The sequence below is a fragment of the Anopheles coluzzii genome, chromosome 3 (genome assembly GCF_943734685.1).
Source record: "Anopheles coluzzii chromosome 3, AcolN3, whole genome shotgun sequence".
NCBI lineage: Eukaryota > Metazoa > Arthropoda > Insecta > Diptera > Culicidae > Anopheles > Anopheles coluzzii.
Window position 1 is genome coordinate 71,137,318 of NC_064671.1, and position 16,694 is coordinate 71,154,011.

Consider the following 16,694-nt stretch of genomic DNA (forward strand, 5'->3'; position numbering starts at 1 on the left):
GCAATCAAGCAACCCCCTTATTTTGGAATAAAATGATCATAAATCGCAGTCCGCGCGAAGAATGCAGTGGAAAAGAATGATCTCTTCCAAACCAGTAAAACGAACAAATTAAAGCTCCAAAGACCCACGAGTTGGTCGCTTGGGTGACAATGAGCCCAACGTCCCACGGAGTAGTTGCTTACCTCAGCGCATATAGAAGCTGACGTCATGATGTGATCGTGATCTCCGTTTAATATGAATGCTTGTAAAGATGAACAAAATCCCGTCCAGCTAGTACGGTTCCTGTTCGGTACGATTAGTGTGCTCGAAAAGCAACGGATGCAAAACACAAACAAGCTCGAATTGGTGAGCGTGTGTGTGTGGCTGCCTGTGTGCCTTCTTGAAACGCCCTTCGTCTGCGTTCGAACCGAACGATCCGTTCGCTCGTCAGTCGTGAAGATCATCGCACCCGAAGCGGACGTCTTTATCCTTTCGAGAGCTTTGGGCTTGTTGCGTTGCCTACTTTGCACTGTTGTCGTCGTTGTTGTTTGATCAGGTTGTCGCGTGTGTGTAGAGCAAGCCAAAATGGTGCCAAAATCTTTGCTGCTCGTGTGCTTGATCGCGATCGGTGTTAGCAGCGTGCTGGCGGATGTTTCTCACATCGGTAAGTACTGGCAGCGGGGAAATATGGGCACTTTTCTTACTAATTGTGAATGGCTCAAGTCATCACAAATGGTTGGCCGATCTGAGATCGCGGTACAGCTAATCTCGCTTTGCTGCAAGCAGTTGCGGAAGTACAACCATTTGCAACGGAGGATCGCAAAAACACGATAAAAAGCGTGACTCAAGCGTGGCTGATCGTTGATCGGATGACATGCTCTGAGTGCCAAGTTCCCGGAGGGAGTGACATATAAAGCAAGCGTGTCTGTTTGTGTTCCTTCATGCATGCTAATGTGTTATTTGCAGAGTGTGAGAAAATGTGATAAAGAATGAAACAACGCGCTTTGATGCATTCTAACTGTCATCTGCAGTTTATAGAGTGTGATAATTATTTCATCAACAGTCGCCATTCAGATAGAAACACCATTTAAAAGCAATGACATCATGTTCAGTTAACGATCTAGTAATTCTGCTTGTTCTGCATCCTCCACAGTAAGCACTTAAGAACGTTGCTCCAAAATCTACCCCACGATCCCCACCCCAGCGCTAATGGGCCGAATATACCGAACGAACGCCAAGAACCTATGAAAATAACATAATCACTTACGATAAGCCGCTCAAAGCCGTCTGGCCGCGTCCGGAACAACCGGTTTTTCGCGATTGTCCCGCAATCTGCAATCTGCTTGTTGGAGCAGCCATCCTTCCCTTCCCTTCCGCTTGCCGCTTTTTAATCGGATCTTGTCGGATTTGTTTACCCGGGCCCCCGTTTGTGACCACGCGACACTCGAGATTGACGCTGGCCTTGATTTTTTTATTGGTACTCTTGTTGTTGTTGTGTGTCTGCGGCCAAACCGCAAGCGTTTGCCGGTTCATTGGAACCGGTTCCGGTTCATGCTCGGTTCCACAGAGGCACAGAGACGGAAGGAACTGCAAGGTTTGAGGATTTTTTTGGGAGGGTGGCGATGATGGAGAAGGTGGTTTTTTGCCTATTTCGGCATGGATGACTTTTGTGTGTGTGTGTGTGTGTTTTGTTTTTTTTTGGAACTCAAACATCGCTTTGGGATCGTTTGATATGGAGGGGGATGTTCCGTTTCATAACGGGATGGGGTCGCTTCATTTCGGTGCCACGCGCGTCGATGATTAATTGGTTTCGGTAGGACCCTGGGGCTCGGGCCTATCCCGGAGGTCACAGGAGTCAAGGAAATGCCTGCAGGGATTGCTTTGTTTTTTAGCTCAACGAGTTAACGGGTTTCGTGTCGCTTACTTTACACCTCTCTCGATATGAATTGAGTGTTTATCCTTCGCCCATTCTTTTATGATGTTGGTGTAGACTCTTGGAAAACATTGAGGTTAATGAACAGTGTTGAAACCCAATAATCCTTGTGCTGAATTCGGATACAATAAAAGCAGAATGAAGGAGACGGAGTCCAAGCTTATCTTTAAAAGTCCAAGCTTATCCAAGATAATAGGGAATATGACATAACTCCAACTTTATTTGTGTTGCAATTCTTTCGAGGATTGACATCATTGCATTCCTTCATAAAAGATCTTTCTGTGAAGAATTCCTCTGGAATAGCCTTGTGAATCGTTCCAACATATCCGACATAATATTTTGAATACATCTTCATAGATTGGAATTAGTAATTTGGAGTTTGCTAGAGATTAGTGTCCAGAGTGATATCTAAGAATCTCAAAACCACGGTCCAAAAATCAGCATAACTTTACATCCATTATTCTTGAGGAGTATTTAATACTTCCAATTAAGGACCTTGACTCCACTAGATGAGGAATTGCTAATGCTGTGGCACATCAAAATTATGTTGGGGAAATACCTAGGGGAACTGGGGGTAGTTTCGACACCTTAAGGTTTTCCTCTGATTGCAATACTTTTGCCAGTGTAAACTTACTAGTAGACATCGAAAAAGCTTTTTTAGTGTATTATATACCATCTTACAAGAAACTACGGTTCCTGGATTGATTTTGATAACATTTTGATAAAAATAAAAGTGTGTTTTTTGTTGCGTCACGACTGCAGTGCGGGTAAGTTCGACACCATGATGGGGTAAAATCGACACCTTGGGGGTGATTTCGACACATTGGTTTTAGCTTTTAAAATAACAAATTCTGATGACCTGTAGTTTTCATTGAAGTTCAACAAAGTATTTCGTACCAATTTTATGAAAAATTAACACAAAACATTATTGAAATATACGAAAAAAATGAAGTTACAAGCAAGAACAAAAATTTCATTACAAATAGCATCGGACCGAACTCCATATAGTAGAAGCTGCGGCGATAGCATTTGGTTTACGGAATAATTGGTTAAGATTCCTTTAAAAAAATAACCTGGCCATCTTCCAGTAATCTTTTTTTTTTTAATAAAATCGTAGGGTGTTCAATTTTATTTTTCTCTGCCAACTCGAAAGCCAAAAGGCGAACATCGGTCAATGTGATTCCAAACCAGCGACTATTTTTTTCTTCAGTTAAGCCTACCCGGCCTAAAGTCAGCCTAAAATACGGTCAAAGCCATAACAATATTAACTTTCATGAACCTAAACCATATACAAAGTACATGTTTTAGGTCCGAGTTTGGCAAACGTTCTGTGAGAGAATAATAGCTAAATTCCATAATTATAACTTCCTAGGTTTGTTGACATCTTGAATTTTAAAGCTTCTACGGTATTTTCAATTGCGTGTTTGTTCAGCTTGATTATTACGTTTGTCGTACATCGTTAAGGGACATCTTTATAAAATACAGGCACTTTCAAATTACGATATAAAAAAAGTTAACATGCTACAAATAAGCATTATACTACTACCAAGTGGGGTGCCGAATTTACCCCCATTGGCCGCACAAGTTTTAGTGACATTTTATATTATATAGTTTAATATAAAAAATACGCCCTGTAATACAGAACTAATCAATATTATTTATAAAACAATACTATTAACACGGAAACTATAATTTTGTTGAAATAACGCCACAATTCATTAAGTCCCAGAAGTAAAAACTTACATCGGCGGTCAATCAGAACCACCATGTGTTTATTTTGTTGTTTTTTGACAATTGACAGGTTTCTGATCAGTGAAATGTGACTCAAATATTCGAAACAGTTGACATAAATAATATGTATAAGTTTTTTGTCTTCAAAAAGTTCTATAAACACAAAAACGGCAAGGTGCCGAACTTACCCACAGTGTCGAACCAACCCCGACTTCCTCTAAGAGTCTTTTATTCGTCGCGTTACTCCCAACGTCACGTTTAATACGGATTGTTGCTCATTTAGCGATGGTCTGGACATTGAATTTAACTCGATTCTATCTTGAAGAATACTGTGATTGGAAGCAAAAAGCCTCGTAAGTAATAGTTAAAAATCGAATCTAAACGTCAATAATATACAACAAAATAGCCTAACGTGTCCAACTTCATAGCATGAGCCCATGTTACGGCACTGCTTACAATATCTTCAAGGTTATATCAGTGAAGATCCTTTTTAAAGTTGAATTGAAACACGTTAACATATCACAAAAATACGTGATGTGTAAACCGACATAAACAACCTCAATGGAACGGTTGTTGAACATTATTGCGGCCCCCCCTTTTATTACCTCATATTTATGTTCTTGCTTCAACCAAAACGCCATGCGAGCCGCCATACCGTTCTACTTAATAATTACCTTTTGACAGCATGCCTCATCCATCAACAATGCCAGCAAAATCCCTTTCTATCGAAGCTGTATTGATTGATGTAGCTGCTCCTACCGGTTTTAGTTTGTAATCAGGAGCTCTAGGGCTTAGGTGTGCAGGAACTCCACGCTCAATCACCTTCAAACCCGCCGGAGATCGGATAAGCCATCGATGGGAGACTCCAACTTGACCGATGACGGCATGGAGCTGAATGTAATCATCCATACAGAAGGAGGCACACGATATGTTTTCCCTTTCGAAGTTACTTCGAACGGTGGCCATAAATCGTACTTTGCGGGAAGGTCGTGTGGCCGAGGACAATAGAGAAGCTCACGATTGTGTTTCATTTCCGGGACATCTGTTGAGCTTCGCTCTATCTCTCTATTATCCTCCTGCACTTCCATACATGGTTAGAATGATCGATGTTTGCCTTCTTCTTGGCAGCATTGCTGATTAATAATCTTCTTATAAAAGCCTTCCTCACACAGACTGATGCACTGATAATAATCATACCACTTCCCCCCCCCCCCCTCCCGCCTCCCACGTTTATTCTAGCCCCACCGCAACAACAGCTTGAAGATCCGGTCACCGACGTGTGCCTGTCCTGCATCTGTGAGGCTTCGTCCGGTTGTGATGCTTCCCTGCGCTGCAGCGGTGACGTGTGCGGGATGTTCGCCATCACCTGGGCGTACTGGGCCGATGCCGGCAAGCCCGTCCAGCAGGGTGATTCACCCGACTCGCAGAATGGTAAAATGTCCAAAGGAAGGCAGGAATAAAGTGAATTATTTAATCACATTTACCACATTATTTATTGTAGCGTACGCGAACTGCGCCAATGAACCGTACTGTGCGGCCCGAACCGTCCAGGGCTACATGAGGAAGTTTGGACAGGTAAGGATGGGCGGGCGATTGATAATATTTCTTCATCTTAATCTGAGATCCCACAATGTGTTAAACAACTTTGATGCCATTTTAGGACTGCAATGGTGACGGTCGGATCGATTGCTTCGATCACGCGATCGTCCACAAGCTGGGAGGCTACAACTGCAAAAACGCGGTACCGATCGTCTACCAGTCCAAGATCGACGAATGCATCCAGCGAAAGGCAAACGAGTACAGTGCGGCACGTCAGTAAAGCGTGGTCTTCTCTTTTTTTTCTTATTTAATTTGCTAATTTTAATACACATCACGTAAGGCTCTCCTTCGCTTCTTTAAAGTCGAAATCTGAAAAAAGAGCATTGATTTGAAGAAAGATGTTTCACGTCAACAGTTTTATACGTTTTCTTTCGAAATACATAAAAGTAAACCAATAACTGAATAACTATTTTTTTTTTTTGTATTTATTTTAAGACTTTAACATATCTTTATTTTTCAAAAAGCTATTGTTTGTTTGGAATTTTGTTTCGTTTTTGTATGTGTGTGTGTGTGTGTGTGAAGTGTGTTTTACAGTGGAAGTTTTTAGTTATTTTTCGGTTTTCGGTTTTTTTTTTAAATTTTATTTCTTTGCCGCGCAAACAGTCCTTTCCCAATCTTGGCTGGGTTATCTGTTGATTTGCACTGACTGTGCTTACAAAATTAACACTTAACCATATGATAGAGAAAAAAAACATAATACACTCTCCTTCGCCTTTCCGATTGCCGGAACCCGACTCTGCTCAGTTCGTTCTAATCCTGTTGGGCAGTCCTTACTAGCTAAACAACAACCACCTAACAACGAATACGGCTTGTCACTTTTGTGTGTGTGTTTTACTACAAAAAACACTGACCATTTCCATTCACACCTTCCCCCCCTCCCGCCCGGTCACTGCTCAGCATAACGTAATGAGGCTTTTAATTACATGAAAGCGTCTAACACACGATATAAGCGTAGTAGTAGTAGCATCGATTGTATTTTCCGGAGGGTTTTTTTTTCTACGTGAAAAGGATTGTTTTACCTTTCCGCCGCTGAACTGGAAGAAGCAGTTGGAAGGTGAGCAAACCAAAGCGATTGGAAGCCATTGGAAGCGGTTATTCCACGTACTCCTACTGTTGGGAGGACACAATGCTAATAATACTGTAAAATATGGTGTAGGAGAAAAATTATAAAAACGCACTTAAATAATTTAATAAATATTATTACTTTAACTATTCTCTCGCTGATTTTGGGTGTTTGTGCTCCTGTCTTTATGGTTGGTTTTATAACATTTTTAGGAGGTAGCTTATTTGTTTTGGGTTTTTTTAATTATTATCTAACCTCCAAATCCTTCAGTTAAGTTTCCTGACAAATCTACAAAATTTTATTTGAGATTTCAAGATTTTCTGTAAATTATTGAACATTTTTAGCCAGAAGAACACGTGTAGAGAGAAAGGAACTTAGTTGCAGAACGTTGCATTTGCTGGTTTAGTAGTAGAATAAAATGAGTAAAAGGATAAAGACTTCTACCAAGGGAAGCGTAAAGAGTGTTAAAGGCAGTGCTCTAGCCATGTTTGAAATGTTGGCAATTTTTGAACATTTATACTATTTTTATTTAGTGTTCTTTGCAGCCTGCAGTTCTATAAAATCGATTGAAATTGTTGCACATTTGTCGAAAAATCACAAATTATTTTTTTTACAGATTCAAATCGTTCGTTTTAAACGAGCGTCTCATAGACGCCTGGAATGAATTCTTTAACCAATTACAGTCAGTTCAAAAAGTATTCGCCTAGCTGAATATTTTACAGAAAAAGGCGAATTATGGCCGCAATACGTATGGGGCGATAAAAGCAATGATGAGGTTTGATAAAGGGACCATCAATACACATGTCTTGGTAAAAAAAGCATTCAAATATGTAGTGCAATAGCAACCAAAATACATAAAAAAAACTTTAAAAAAATCGTTTGATGGGCGCACAAAAAGTATTCGTCCATCTAGGTTTTTTTTATTATTTACGCTGGACAAACACTACGTAGACGTGAATTAAATTTATTACAGTCAGAATTCAATAGTTGGCATGCTTTTTAGTTGAACGCTCGATAGTTGGCTGACAGTTCAATTAAACTGCATGCATTTGTATGGGAAAACCGGTTTTTGAAAATTTCACAAAAATGTCATGGCCTGCCGAGAAAAATTTCATGATTTTTTTTTTTGTATGGACAAACGTGCCAACTAAAAAGCACATATTCAATAGTTGGCAGGGAATCGAAGTTCAACCAGTGAGTTCAGACTGTATTATCAATCTGCTGGTGACTTCCTTCGAAATTAATGCATTTCTGTTGTTTCAATTGCACTTCAAGCGGTCAGAGAGGCACTGAAGGCGGTGGAGTTAAACGATTGGAGCATGATGGCGAAAATCGTATCTTAATCCTATGCATAACCTATCCTACCCATTTTTGAAGGTTACAAAATGTGTGGCCTCGTTCCTTCATTTGATCAGCGTTTGGCCATGTTTCTGACACTAACTGTATGACAAACTGCCATGTTAGCAGCCATCATTGACGGTTAATCTAACGAAAGAAGCGGTTTAATGTCCAAAAAATCAAATTTTACCAAGGAATCAGTGCATGTTGTGATGGCCAATAAGATAAGGAAAAGAGATGGGAACACATTTGGTTGATGGGTCATGCTGCATTTCATCGCAGCTGGTCATGTAATAGCTTGAATGAGTGAGTTGCTACAAAAATGTTTTGTTTGAATAATGCCATACACAGAAAGTGGCCAAATCTGTTAAGGTGCATTAGATAATTCAGGAATTTATTTCAAATTAGGCTCTACTAACATAGGGGAAAGCGGGGCAAAATGGGCATGTTAAGCAGTTTACTGAATATTCCATTGAATATGCCACAAAACACAATTATTCATGCATTATTGTATGCCTCCACTATTTATCTATGGATTAAAATTGCCACATAGAATGAAAACAACTTAAAATCATGAAAACAGTGTAAAATAAAAGTTGATGTTTTACGAGAAGCTATTTTGACACGCGGGGTAAAATGGGCATAGCCCTGGGGCAAAATGGGCATATGTAAACAAACTGTGAAACGTCAAAACACTGGGGTAAAATGGGCCACAACAACTGCGCTTAGGTAATGGTCTATGCTTTTGCGCACCGTTTCGTGAATTGTATTTTCGTTCTATCTTTTGTTTTGCTGGTCAGGAAAGCCCTTAAAATTCTTCCAAAAATATGTTATCAAAATTAAAACAGTTTTTACACGTTTAAATCTACAAAATCGATTCTTTTGAAGCTGTGTCTGTTATCATTATTGAGGCGACAAATACAACACCATAGCCTCACCAAACGCCATTTGTCAAAAGTATCTGCCCATTTTGCCCCAAGCGTAACTGCCCATTTTGCCCCACGTGAAGCATTTTTGTATTTTATGTTTTATTAGTAAAAATACGCATTCGATCGCCTTGCTTTCTTCAGACAAATTGTATAGAAATATCATATCTTTAATAATATATAATGTAAAACTTCAACGCATCCCTGTGACACTGGGTTAAGCTTATTTTCGAAGTGACAAAAATTACATCAATATGCTACTAAACCTTATTTTGCACTTTTCTTGGTTGTTTGTTGTGTTAGGGTTATGAAACTTACATGGTGTTCATAAAACACTCTAATGAATACATTTTGAGCATTGGAAAGTAGCTTTGTAGTCAAATAATGCTTAAATAGAGGGTGCCCATTTTGCCCCACATGCCCATTTTGCCCCGCTTTCCCCTATTAAAACATGTTTCAATCGCCAGGGTCATACGGCCGCCGTCTACTGTAGCGAAAACAGTCTACTAAGATGCAGCAGCAAAATTTCGTGTAACGGTAGCACCATGATGTCATGATACTAGGGCTCAGTGGGGAAAGTTGAGCTAGAAAAATGATTCAAATTTATAGGAGACGAGATGGGTAAACATATTAGTGCAGTTTTTAAGAACTTTGAGTCCCAGCTCTGAGAAATTGTACTTAAAAAGTACCACATGTTTCAAGACCAGTCGAGCGGGAGAACATACAGAGCATTGTCATTTGCCCGAAACACCAAACCAGCTGAAACAAAATGATGAACATGATTTAGTAGACTCTCCATATGATTTAGTTGTTATTGTACTATTTTAATACTTATTTTTAGCAGTACGTGTGTATTGATAGTCCCTTTATCAAACCCCATGATTACTTTTACCACCCCATGCCTATTGCGGCCATAATTCACCTTTTTCTGCAAAATATTCAGCTAGACGAATACTTTTTGGACTCACTGTATAAAAAATTTAAATCAAACACACGCGACACAACTGCTAGAGCACGGCCTGCCTAACCGGGTGAGCTTAAAACTATTCTCAAATAGTCTGTCCATTCACGCTTCCTCTCTATCGCTCGCTCTCTCTCTCTCTCTCCCTTGTTCTGTCTGTGTAACGTGATACTAAACAGAGAGCGTACTACTACTACTACTACTACCACTACTACTACTAGTTAACGGATTCTCTCTCTCTTCACCTTCCTTCTTAATGTTCCCACTGTGACCGCCTCGCTGAGGTTTCCTTGTCTTAACTGTCCTTTTGGCAACGGGATAGTTTCATAGTACATAGTGGACCTTCCTTTGAACGGTGACGGTTGCGTGAAAAGTATAAGAAACGCATTACACAGACACACAAACACACATGTACAATACACGCTAATCACACGCATATACACATCGGGATCGGAACAAACAATGGAGTATTGCTGTTTTATAATGGGACGTTTGGTTGGTTTTCGCTTTTGTTTTACTTCTTCTACATGTATGTGTATATATCATCACCTACAAAGAGGATGGGTGGCGGCTACTACAACGTATGTGTCTGTGTGTGTGTTTGACCTGAAGACGGTTTTAGAACATGTTTATTCACTTTATTCGCTTTTTTATTTGCTTTATTTTACTCTTCTACACCCTTGTAAGGGTTTGCCTGTCTCTCTGTGTGTGTTGTTTAATTGTTTGTTTCTTGTTTTTCGTGTTTTTTTAGTAGCAAAATTCTAAAATGCATTACATTTGCGAAACTTTTCTCGTTTAAGTGTGTGTACACAGGTTTTTTAGGTTTTTTAAAATACTATAACAACAAACTTTTTGCTTCTCTTTTATCCTTTCCCCCCTTCATTTTCGTTTCTTTTTACTGTCACTACTACTTGTGTACGTTGTGTGTGTGTTTTATTTATTGTGTATTTTTGCTTTATTTTTGCTTTGGCTACAATTGCGAACCGCACGGAGCTCACTGCTTCAAAATGCTTTTACATTTGTTTGTTTGTTTGCTTTACTCTCAATACTTAGCTACTTGCAGGTTGTTTTATTGATCTGTTTTCGTTTTTATTTCTCTTTTTTCTGTTCTTTTTTGTTTTTCTTTTGCTTTTTTGCTTTACTGGTTTTTGTTTTTGCTTTTGCATTGCTCTCCGATCCGATCTGCCCGATGCGCGCGACAACACTTACCGACCTATCACAGTGAGCTTTGTTGTGTGTACGCGAAGTGTGATCCGTTGTTGTTGTTGTTTTTACTTTTTGTTATGATACCAAAAAAAAAACCCCCGAAAACTAGACAATTAATAGATTATATTTTGTTTCATTTTTCCTAAAACTATTGATTATGCACAAAACTACCACAACGAGAAGTGATAATGAATGCTTAAAATGCTTCAAACGATGGAAGTGGTGGATCGCTTTTAGACCTTCTGCGTACCTGCCTGTCTTGGGTGGAAATGGTGGGAATTGTTCTATTCTATTCAAAACGCAACAGGGTTGAAAGGGAGGGGACATTCTAAAGTATCAGTAAAATAGAGTGAAATTATTTACGCGCTTCAGCATGTTATTTCGTTGCTCCTTATGTTCACCTGTTTTGCGCACAAATCGAATCGACTTAGGAACATAGATTTTACACTTATTGCCATTCGCAAGCAGCTTGCTGTTGTTTTCTACTGTTTTTTTGTTCTTCTTTCTTTTTTTGTTTTTTTGTTAACAAGTAAAGTGATAGTGATACACACCAGATAACTAATACGAACGCTTTGAAACACTTCCCTTTTATCCTTCTTGTTTCTTCTTTCTTTCTTTGATAGCTTGTTTGTTTGTTTTCTTTTCTTTCTTTTTTTTCTACGTGGGATGAATGTGATATGTTTGCGTGTTTTACCTACGGTTTATAACTCTGTATTGAAACTGTTTGCTTTGCGATTTCCAATTTGATATCGCGTCGGATTTTTTTCCTTACTTTTGCTTTCTAATTAGTTTCTCGTAACAATTATTTTGCTTTACAGCTAGTTTTTAAACCACTTACAGATTATGTTTGCTCTTTAAAAAAAACCTCACTTAATTAAACTTTTCACTTGTCTTTCCTTGATTAGCACAATTACAAAGAAAACGAGTACGAAAAAGAAGTATAAAAATAAAATAAAACAAAAAAAAAAATCTGCTTCTACAGAGCCCTGGCTGGCAATTGAATTGCACTAAATGAATCAATATGATCCAAACTGTTGTGGTGTATTGGGGGATTGGTTTCGAACGAAAGCGAACGAATCAAGAACCGGCAGTTGATTAAACATGCTGGATAACAAAACCCGCCACAGCGCCTTCTCTTACTCTCTCTCTATCCACAAACTGCTTTAAAAAAAGCTTCGCTGAAACCACGTTTCACGTCTAATCATGTGCAATTTGCCGTTTTTTTTTTTGTTCAATCGCTTTTGCTCAATTGCTTTGGAAGCTATGCATTTTTATTGTGTTTTGTTTGCCGTACTCTTCCCCATCCTTACTTTAACCCATTTCCACCTTCGTGGGCAAGCAGCGCCTCCTTTGCCTCCCGCTTGCCCCGCTTCTTTTCCTCCTTTGCAAGCATTTTGGCTAGCTTTTCCTCCTCTTTGGCAATGCGTTTTTCCTCCTGTGGCAACAAAACAAAAGGACATAAATAGAAAAAAGGGAAAATTAAATCACACACACATTGCTTTTCCTTTATCCACCTACCTTTCGGGCCTCCTTTTCCGCCTTCTGTTTGGCCTTTTCCTCCTTCTTCTTCTTCTCGATCGTTTCGTTCTTCTTATTGTCGTACTTTTCGTCCTGCTTGCTGCCGCTGGCGCTGGTGGCCAACGAGCTGGTACTGCTGCAGCCCATCCCAACGCCACTATCGCCGCCCTTGCTGCTACCACTACCACTGCCCGCCCTGCCCAGCCCGGAAGGGCCGGCCGTGGCCGAGGAAGCGGACAGTACGCGTGCCTTCGGCGTGGAGCTGTTGACGGCCGTTATGAGCGACGTGGTGACCGGTTTCCCGGTGGCCATGTTCGTTTTGTTGATGGGCGATTTGGAAGCGACTGGTGCGATTTTCGCGTTCAGCCCGAGCTTGGAAGGGCCGGACTTGCCGGCCGGGCCGCCACCGACACCGCCGATCTTTTCCACCGTCATCAGCGGTATCGATTCGACCGGGTTCGCCGGTTTGCCCGGTTGGGTGTAGTATCTGTAATTTTGATTTAAAACAATATTGTTTTTATTACTTTTCTTTTTTTTAAAAAAATGTGTGTTTTAACGTTAATGAATTAAATTCAATTTACATCACAATCATTCTGAGGAATCAAGTTTAGATCACATTCCTCGTACAGAAATGAGCTAATCGCAGATGCATCGAAAAAATCAAGCAATTGCATACATTTAGGCGCTTTGTCTGTAATTGCGCACAGTGCGACAATATTCATACATTTTTGACTACGTTACCAAAGTTAACCCCGTTTCTAAAAATTCTCCTCTTTTTCCACTCTCTCCCCCGTAGGAAAACAGCAGCCATCAACGCTGTTTTAGCACTAATAAGATTAGAAAAATGGGAAATTGTGTGCTGCAAACCACGCGTGCTCGCCACATTTCACGTTGCACTTTGGGCGATGAAAAACCAAATTTGCCTCCGTCACCACCGCCTGAAGGGGGGCTCTTTTGGCAACGTGTTTTGCATACACACACAGAATTATGGCCAACTTTGCTGGCGACAAGCCAGCGGCGGAAATAGCAAGAAACAGGCATTCTGAACACAGGGAAGATGTGCAAAGACACACACAGTTTCATCTCATGTTGTGGAAAATAGAAGAAGAAAATGGCTAAAAACAGCAAATGACAACGTCTAAAGTTGCTCGCAAGAGGAATTTTCGTGCTCAAGCTCTTGTAAGAATAGCAGTACCGTGTGTGCGCTCCGTAAGCCTTCGTGGCAGAAGTAAAACAAGGAAATACACTGTGTGCCGAGTGTTGTCTTTTTGGGATGGGGCCCAACTGGAACCTCCCAAAAAAAAGGAAAAGCAAAAGAAAAAGCCAACCACTTTGTAACGATTGGCCCAGTGCCAGTCAGATCTCGTGCATAATGCTACGTTGCATAATTTGTTGCTGAAAAACTTTTACGGTGAGAAACTACACCCGTCCCCGTTCTTTGCATACTTACTTAAACCGAGCGCCCGGATTGGCAGGGGAAGGCGTCCGGTGGCGTGTGGGGCTCTTGAACTCAATGATCGGTGGCAACCGATTTGGCATCTCCGGAATACGGCTCTGTTTGTGTGAGTGTCGAAAATAGCAAAATACAAAGCTTATAATCAGTTCAGTTCTTCTAGCTCAACCCACCCAATCCCGTTACCTTCATGTAGTATTGTCCCTTTTTGTGGTAGTGCTGGTAGGCGGGATTGCGCGGCACTGCACCGAGGCAACCGCTCGTACTGCAGCTGCTGGTGCAACCGCCGCCCCCCGCCCCGTGCCGATGGCTGTGGCCGTGCAGCGACCCATCCGTGGTGCCGCTCGTCGACGACGTGGAAGACATACCGGACGTGCCGGACGTGCCGGAGCAGCTGGACATGTTCGAGATACCGGACACGCACGACGACCCGGAGCTCATCGAGTACAGGCTGGCGGACTGGGTGACCCGCGCATCGACGCTGTACGAGCTGGCCGACCCGGGGACGCTCCAGCTCTTGCTGCCCATCGAGTACGTGCTGGCCGAACCTTGCAAGCGCCAGGAAGTCGAGCCCGAGGTAAGACGATTTATTCTCGCTCTGGGTGGGCAGCGGAAAGGCAATGTAAGAGAGTGTAATGGACAGTGTGGTGTAGGCCACTGTGTTGTGGACACACATTTCGTGTATTAATTACCTGCAGATAACACAGCGCAAAGGGAGCAACCGTTGCGCGACGGCACTTTGGATCGTTTTGACGAAGCATCGGCGGCACACGACACGGTGGCCACACGGGGACGTTTGCATCGTTGCCCGCGCATTGATGCAGATGACGCACTCGTCCTCCTGCGATGTTGGCGGCTCGAGTTCGCTCTCTTCGAGCTTGCTGAGCAGTTTTTCCTACGCGAGAGAGAGAATAGAGCAAAGAAAGGTGGAACAATGTTAGAGGAGTGTGACTTCAAGAAATTCAAATTGTAGAAGTGTCGTAATTCTTATTAAGGATTCTTCAATCTTATGTATGCAATATGAATGATATATTGTGAATGATGAAGCAGAATGATATTATTAAAGACTCCTGACCCAGTCTAGGCTCTGATGCAAATTCTGAAGTCCCAACAAGTTCCAAAGGTCGAAAGTTCCAACTGCTATTACTGGTACTCTTGTACTAAAAGTAAGTACTCCAAACCCATACGACACTCCTGAAACTGATTCCGGACCCATATCAAATCCCAGCACTGATTCCAAAGTCATAACAGTGCTGAAACTCATCATTTACCCATATCTGGCCATACTAGTGGTGGGAGCTCGGAATCGGACCTACCAGATTCCGATTCCGTGTTCGGAATCTATTCCGGAGCCGATTCCGATGCTGGAATCAATTCCAATTCCGGAGTCGATACCGGAGCCGATTCCGGAGTTGGTTCCGGAATCGATTCCGGAGTTGATTCCGAAGCCGATTCCGGAGTTGAGTCCGGAGCCGATTCCGGAGTCGACACCGAAATCGATTCCGGAGTCGACACCGGAATCGGCTCCGGAATCAGAACTTGACTCCAGAAATGGAATAGTTTGAATTGAAATAAAAAGTGAGGGAAGCGAAATAAGTCCGCGAATCTCCATGTGAATAGATCATTTACAAGTAAATTTTGATTCTTTGCCGCTATCAACATATAGCATCATTGGACCCAAACGCCTATTCCTATGAAGATGCCGAAACCGACTCCGTTTCGAAGCCAATTCTGATTTCGGAGTCAATTCCGTTGTCGGAACCGATTTTGATTCCGGAACCGATTCCGATTCCGGAGCTGATTTTGATTCTGGAGTCAATTCCGATTCCGGATTCGATTCCGGACCCAATTTCGGAGCCAATTCCGGAACCAATTCTGGAGCCGATTCCAGAGTTGGTTTCGGAGCCGATTCCGAAATTGGTTCCGGAATCGATTCCGGAAACTGATTCTGGACCTACTATCCGGAATCAATTCCAGAAAACTTCGGAACTAGCCGGAATCGATTCCGACGAAATCTTCATTATTTCCATACATGTCTAGTCTACATATATCTCAGGTTCATACCGATCATGGAACTGATGCAAAGTTCTTATAGGATTTGATCTCCAAGGATTTATATCAATCCTGGTACTGATCCTTATCACATCTGAAAATGATCCGGAATACATTTCTGCCATCTAATTGCTTCAGAAATCAATCTGGACCTGGAGCCCTGCATTGCAACCCAAACTGATCCTGAAGGTAACTCAGTTCTGGGATCTAACTCGGAACCATATAGCTCCTATTGCTTTTCTCGAATTCAAATCTGTACTGGAAATCATCTCAATCCTAGAAAAGAATACTAAAGCTGATTCAGAACCTGATCCAATACATTCTTAACCAATTTAGGTTCAAGAAATGATTCTTAATATCTTAAAGACATTCAAAATTTCATAGCTAATTTGTGGCAATTTTAGTCGCTAACATATTGCAAAAGAGATTTCAATTGTATGGAAAATTCCTCTTGACAATTTCTACTCAGTTAGTACCGTGTAAGTCTAGTATAAGGGAGCCACTAACATACGAGTCAAACATTTAAGGATAACCAACGTCTAAAGGTACTGCTAACTGCATACAAAAGGAGCAAAAACGTTACGCTTTCGTTAGAACATTAAAACATTCGATTTCCTGATAGATTCCACCTTCTTGCTTAAACTCTGACATGTCCAATTAAGTATTTGATTTATTAAGACATTAAATGCTCGACCTGCAAAGCGAACAAAAGCGTACTCCTCTGCCCAAGTCTAAAGTCTATGTACCCCCCCAAGAATGTTCCTGCGGGAAATAAGGTGTGTGCATCTAACACCGAAACCTATCCGGTCTATCACTCGGAAACGAACCACTTCCGCACGATAAGCTTTCGAGAAACCATTCACAACTCTCCTTCACACTGCACCGTCGACGGGTGTCTCAGCCAAGCAAGTCTAACGACCCCAAAACGAAGGCCC

At 41.4% G+C, this 16,694-nt stretch overlaps 2 protein-coding genes across 3 annotated transcripts in view; one reads left to right on the plus strand and one right to left on the minus strand.

Moving 5' to 3' along the window:
* Nucleotides 1-405: 405 nt before the first annotated feature.
* LOC120954976 (lysozyme-like) lies at nucleotides 406-5,640 on the plus strand. Its single transcript, XM_040375369.2, has 4 exons — nucleotides 406-643; nucleotides 4,883-5,074; nucleotides 5,145-5,218; nucleotides 5,304-5,640. The coding sequence occupies exons 1-4, from the start codon at nucleotides 565-567 to the stop codon at nucleotides 5,460-5,462; spliced, it is 504 nt and encodes a 167-aa protein (XP_040231303.1). The 5' UTR covers nucleotides 406-564; the 3' UTR covers nucleotides 5,463-5,640.
* A 5,500-nt stretch (nucleotides 5,641-11,140) lies between these two features.
* Nucleotides 11,141-16,694, minus strand: part of LOC120958401 (secreted protein C) — a 45,749-nt gene continuing 40,195 nt past the window's right edge. For both annotated transcript variants that reach the window (XM_040381177.2, XM_040381176.2), the window contains exons 3-7: nucleotides 14,400-14,602; nucleotides 13,894-14,305; nucleotides 13,705-13,808; nucleotides 12,255-12,741; nucleotides 11,141-12,171 (exon numbers count right to left, since the gene is read on the minus strand). In XM_040381177.2, the coding sequence (XP_040237111.2) occupies nucleotides 12,043-12,171; nucleotides 12,255-12,741; nucleotides 13,705-13,808; nucleotides 13,894-14,305; nucleotides 14,400-14,602 (1,335 nt within the window). In that variant the 3' untranslated portion in view covers nucleotides 11,141-12,042. The remainder of the gene's footprint in view (nucleotides 12,172-12,254; nucleotides 12,742-13,704; nucleotides 13,809-13,893; nucleotides 14,306-14,399; nucleotides 14,603-16,694) is intronic.

Coding starts and splice junctions, on each gene's coding strand:
- LOC120954976 (XM_040375369.2), top strand. CDS start 565: ATGGTGCCAAAATCTTTGCTGCTCGTGTGCTTGATCGCGATCGGTGTT. Junction 644..4,882: donor GGCGGATGTTTCTCACATCG/GTAAGTACTGGC, acceptor CGTTTATTCTAG/CCCCACCGCAACAACAGCTT. Junction 5,219..5,303: donor ACATGAGGAAGTTTGGACAG/GTAAGGATGGGC, acceptor ATGCCATTTTAG/GACTGCAATGGTGACGGTCG.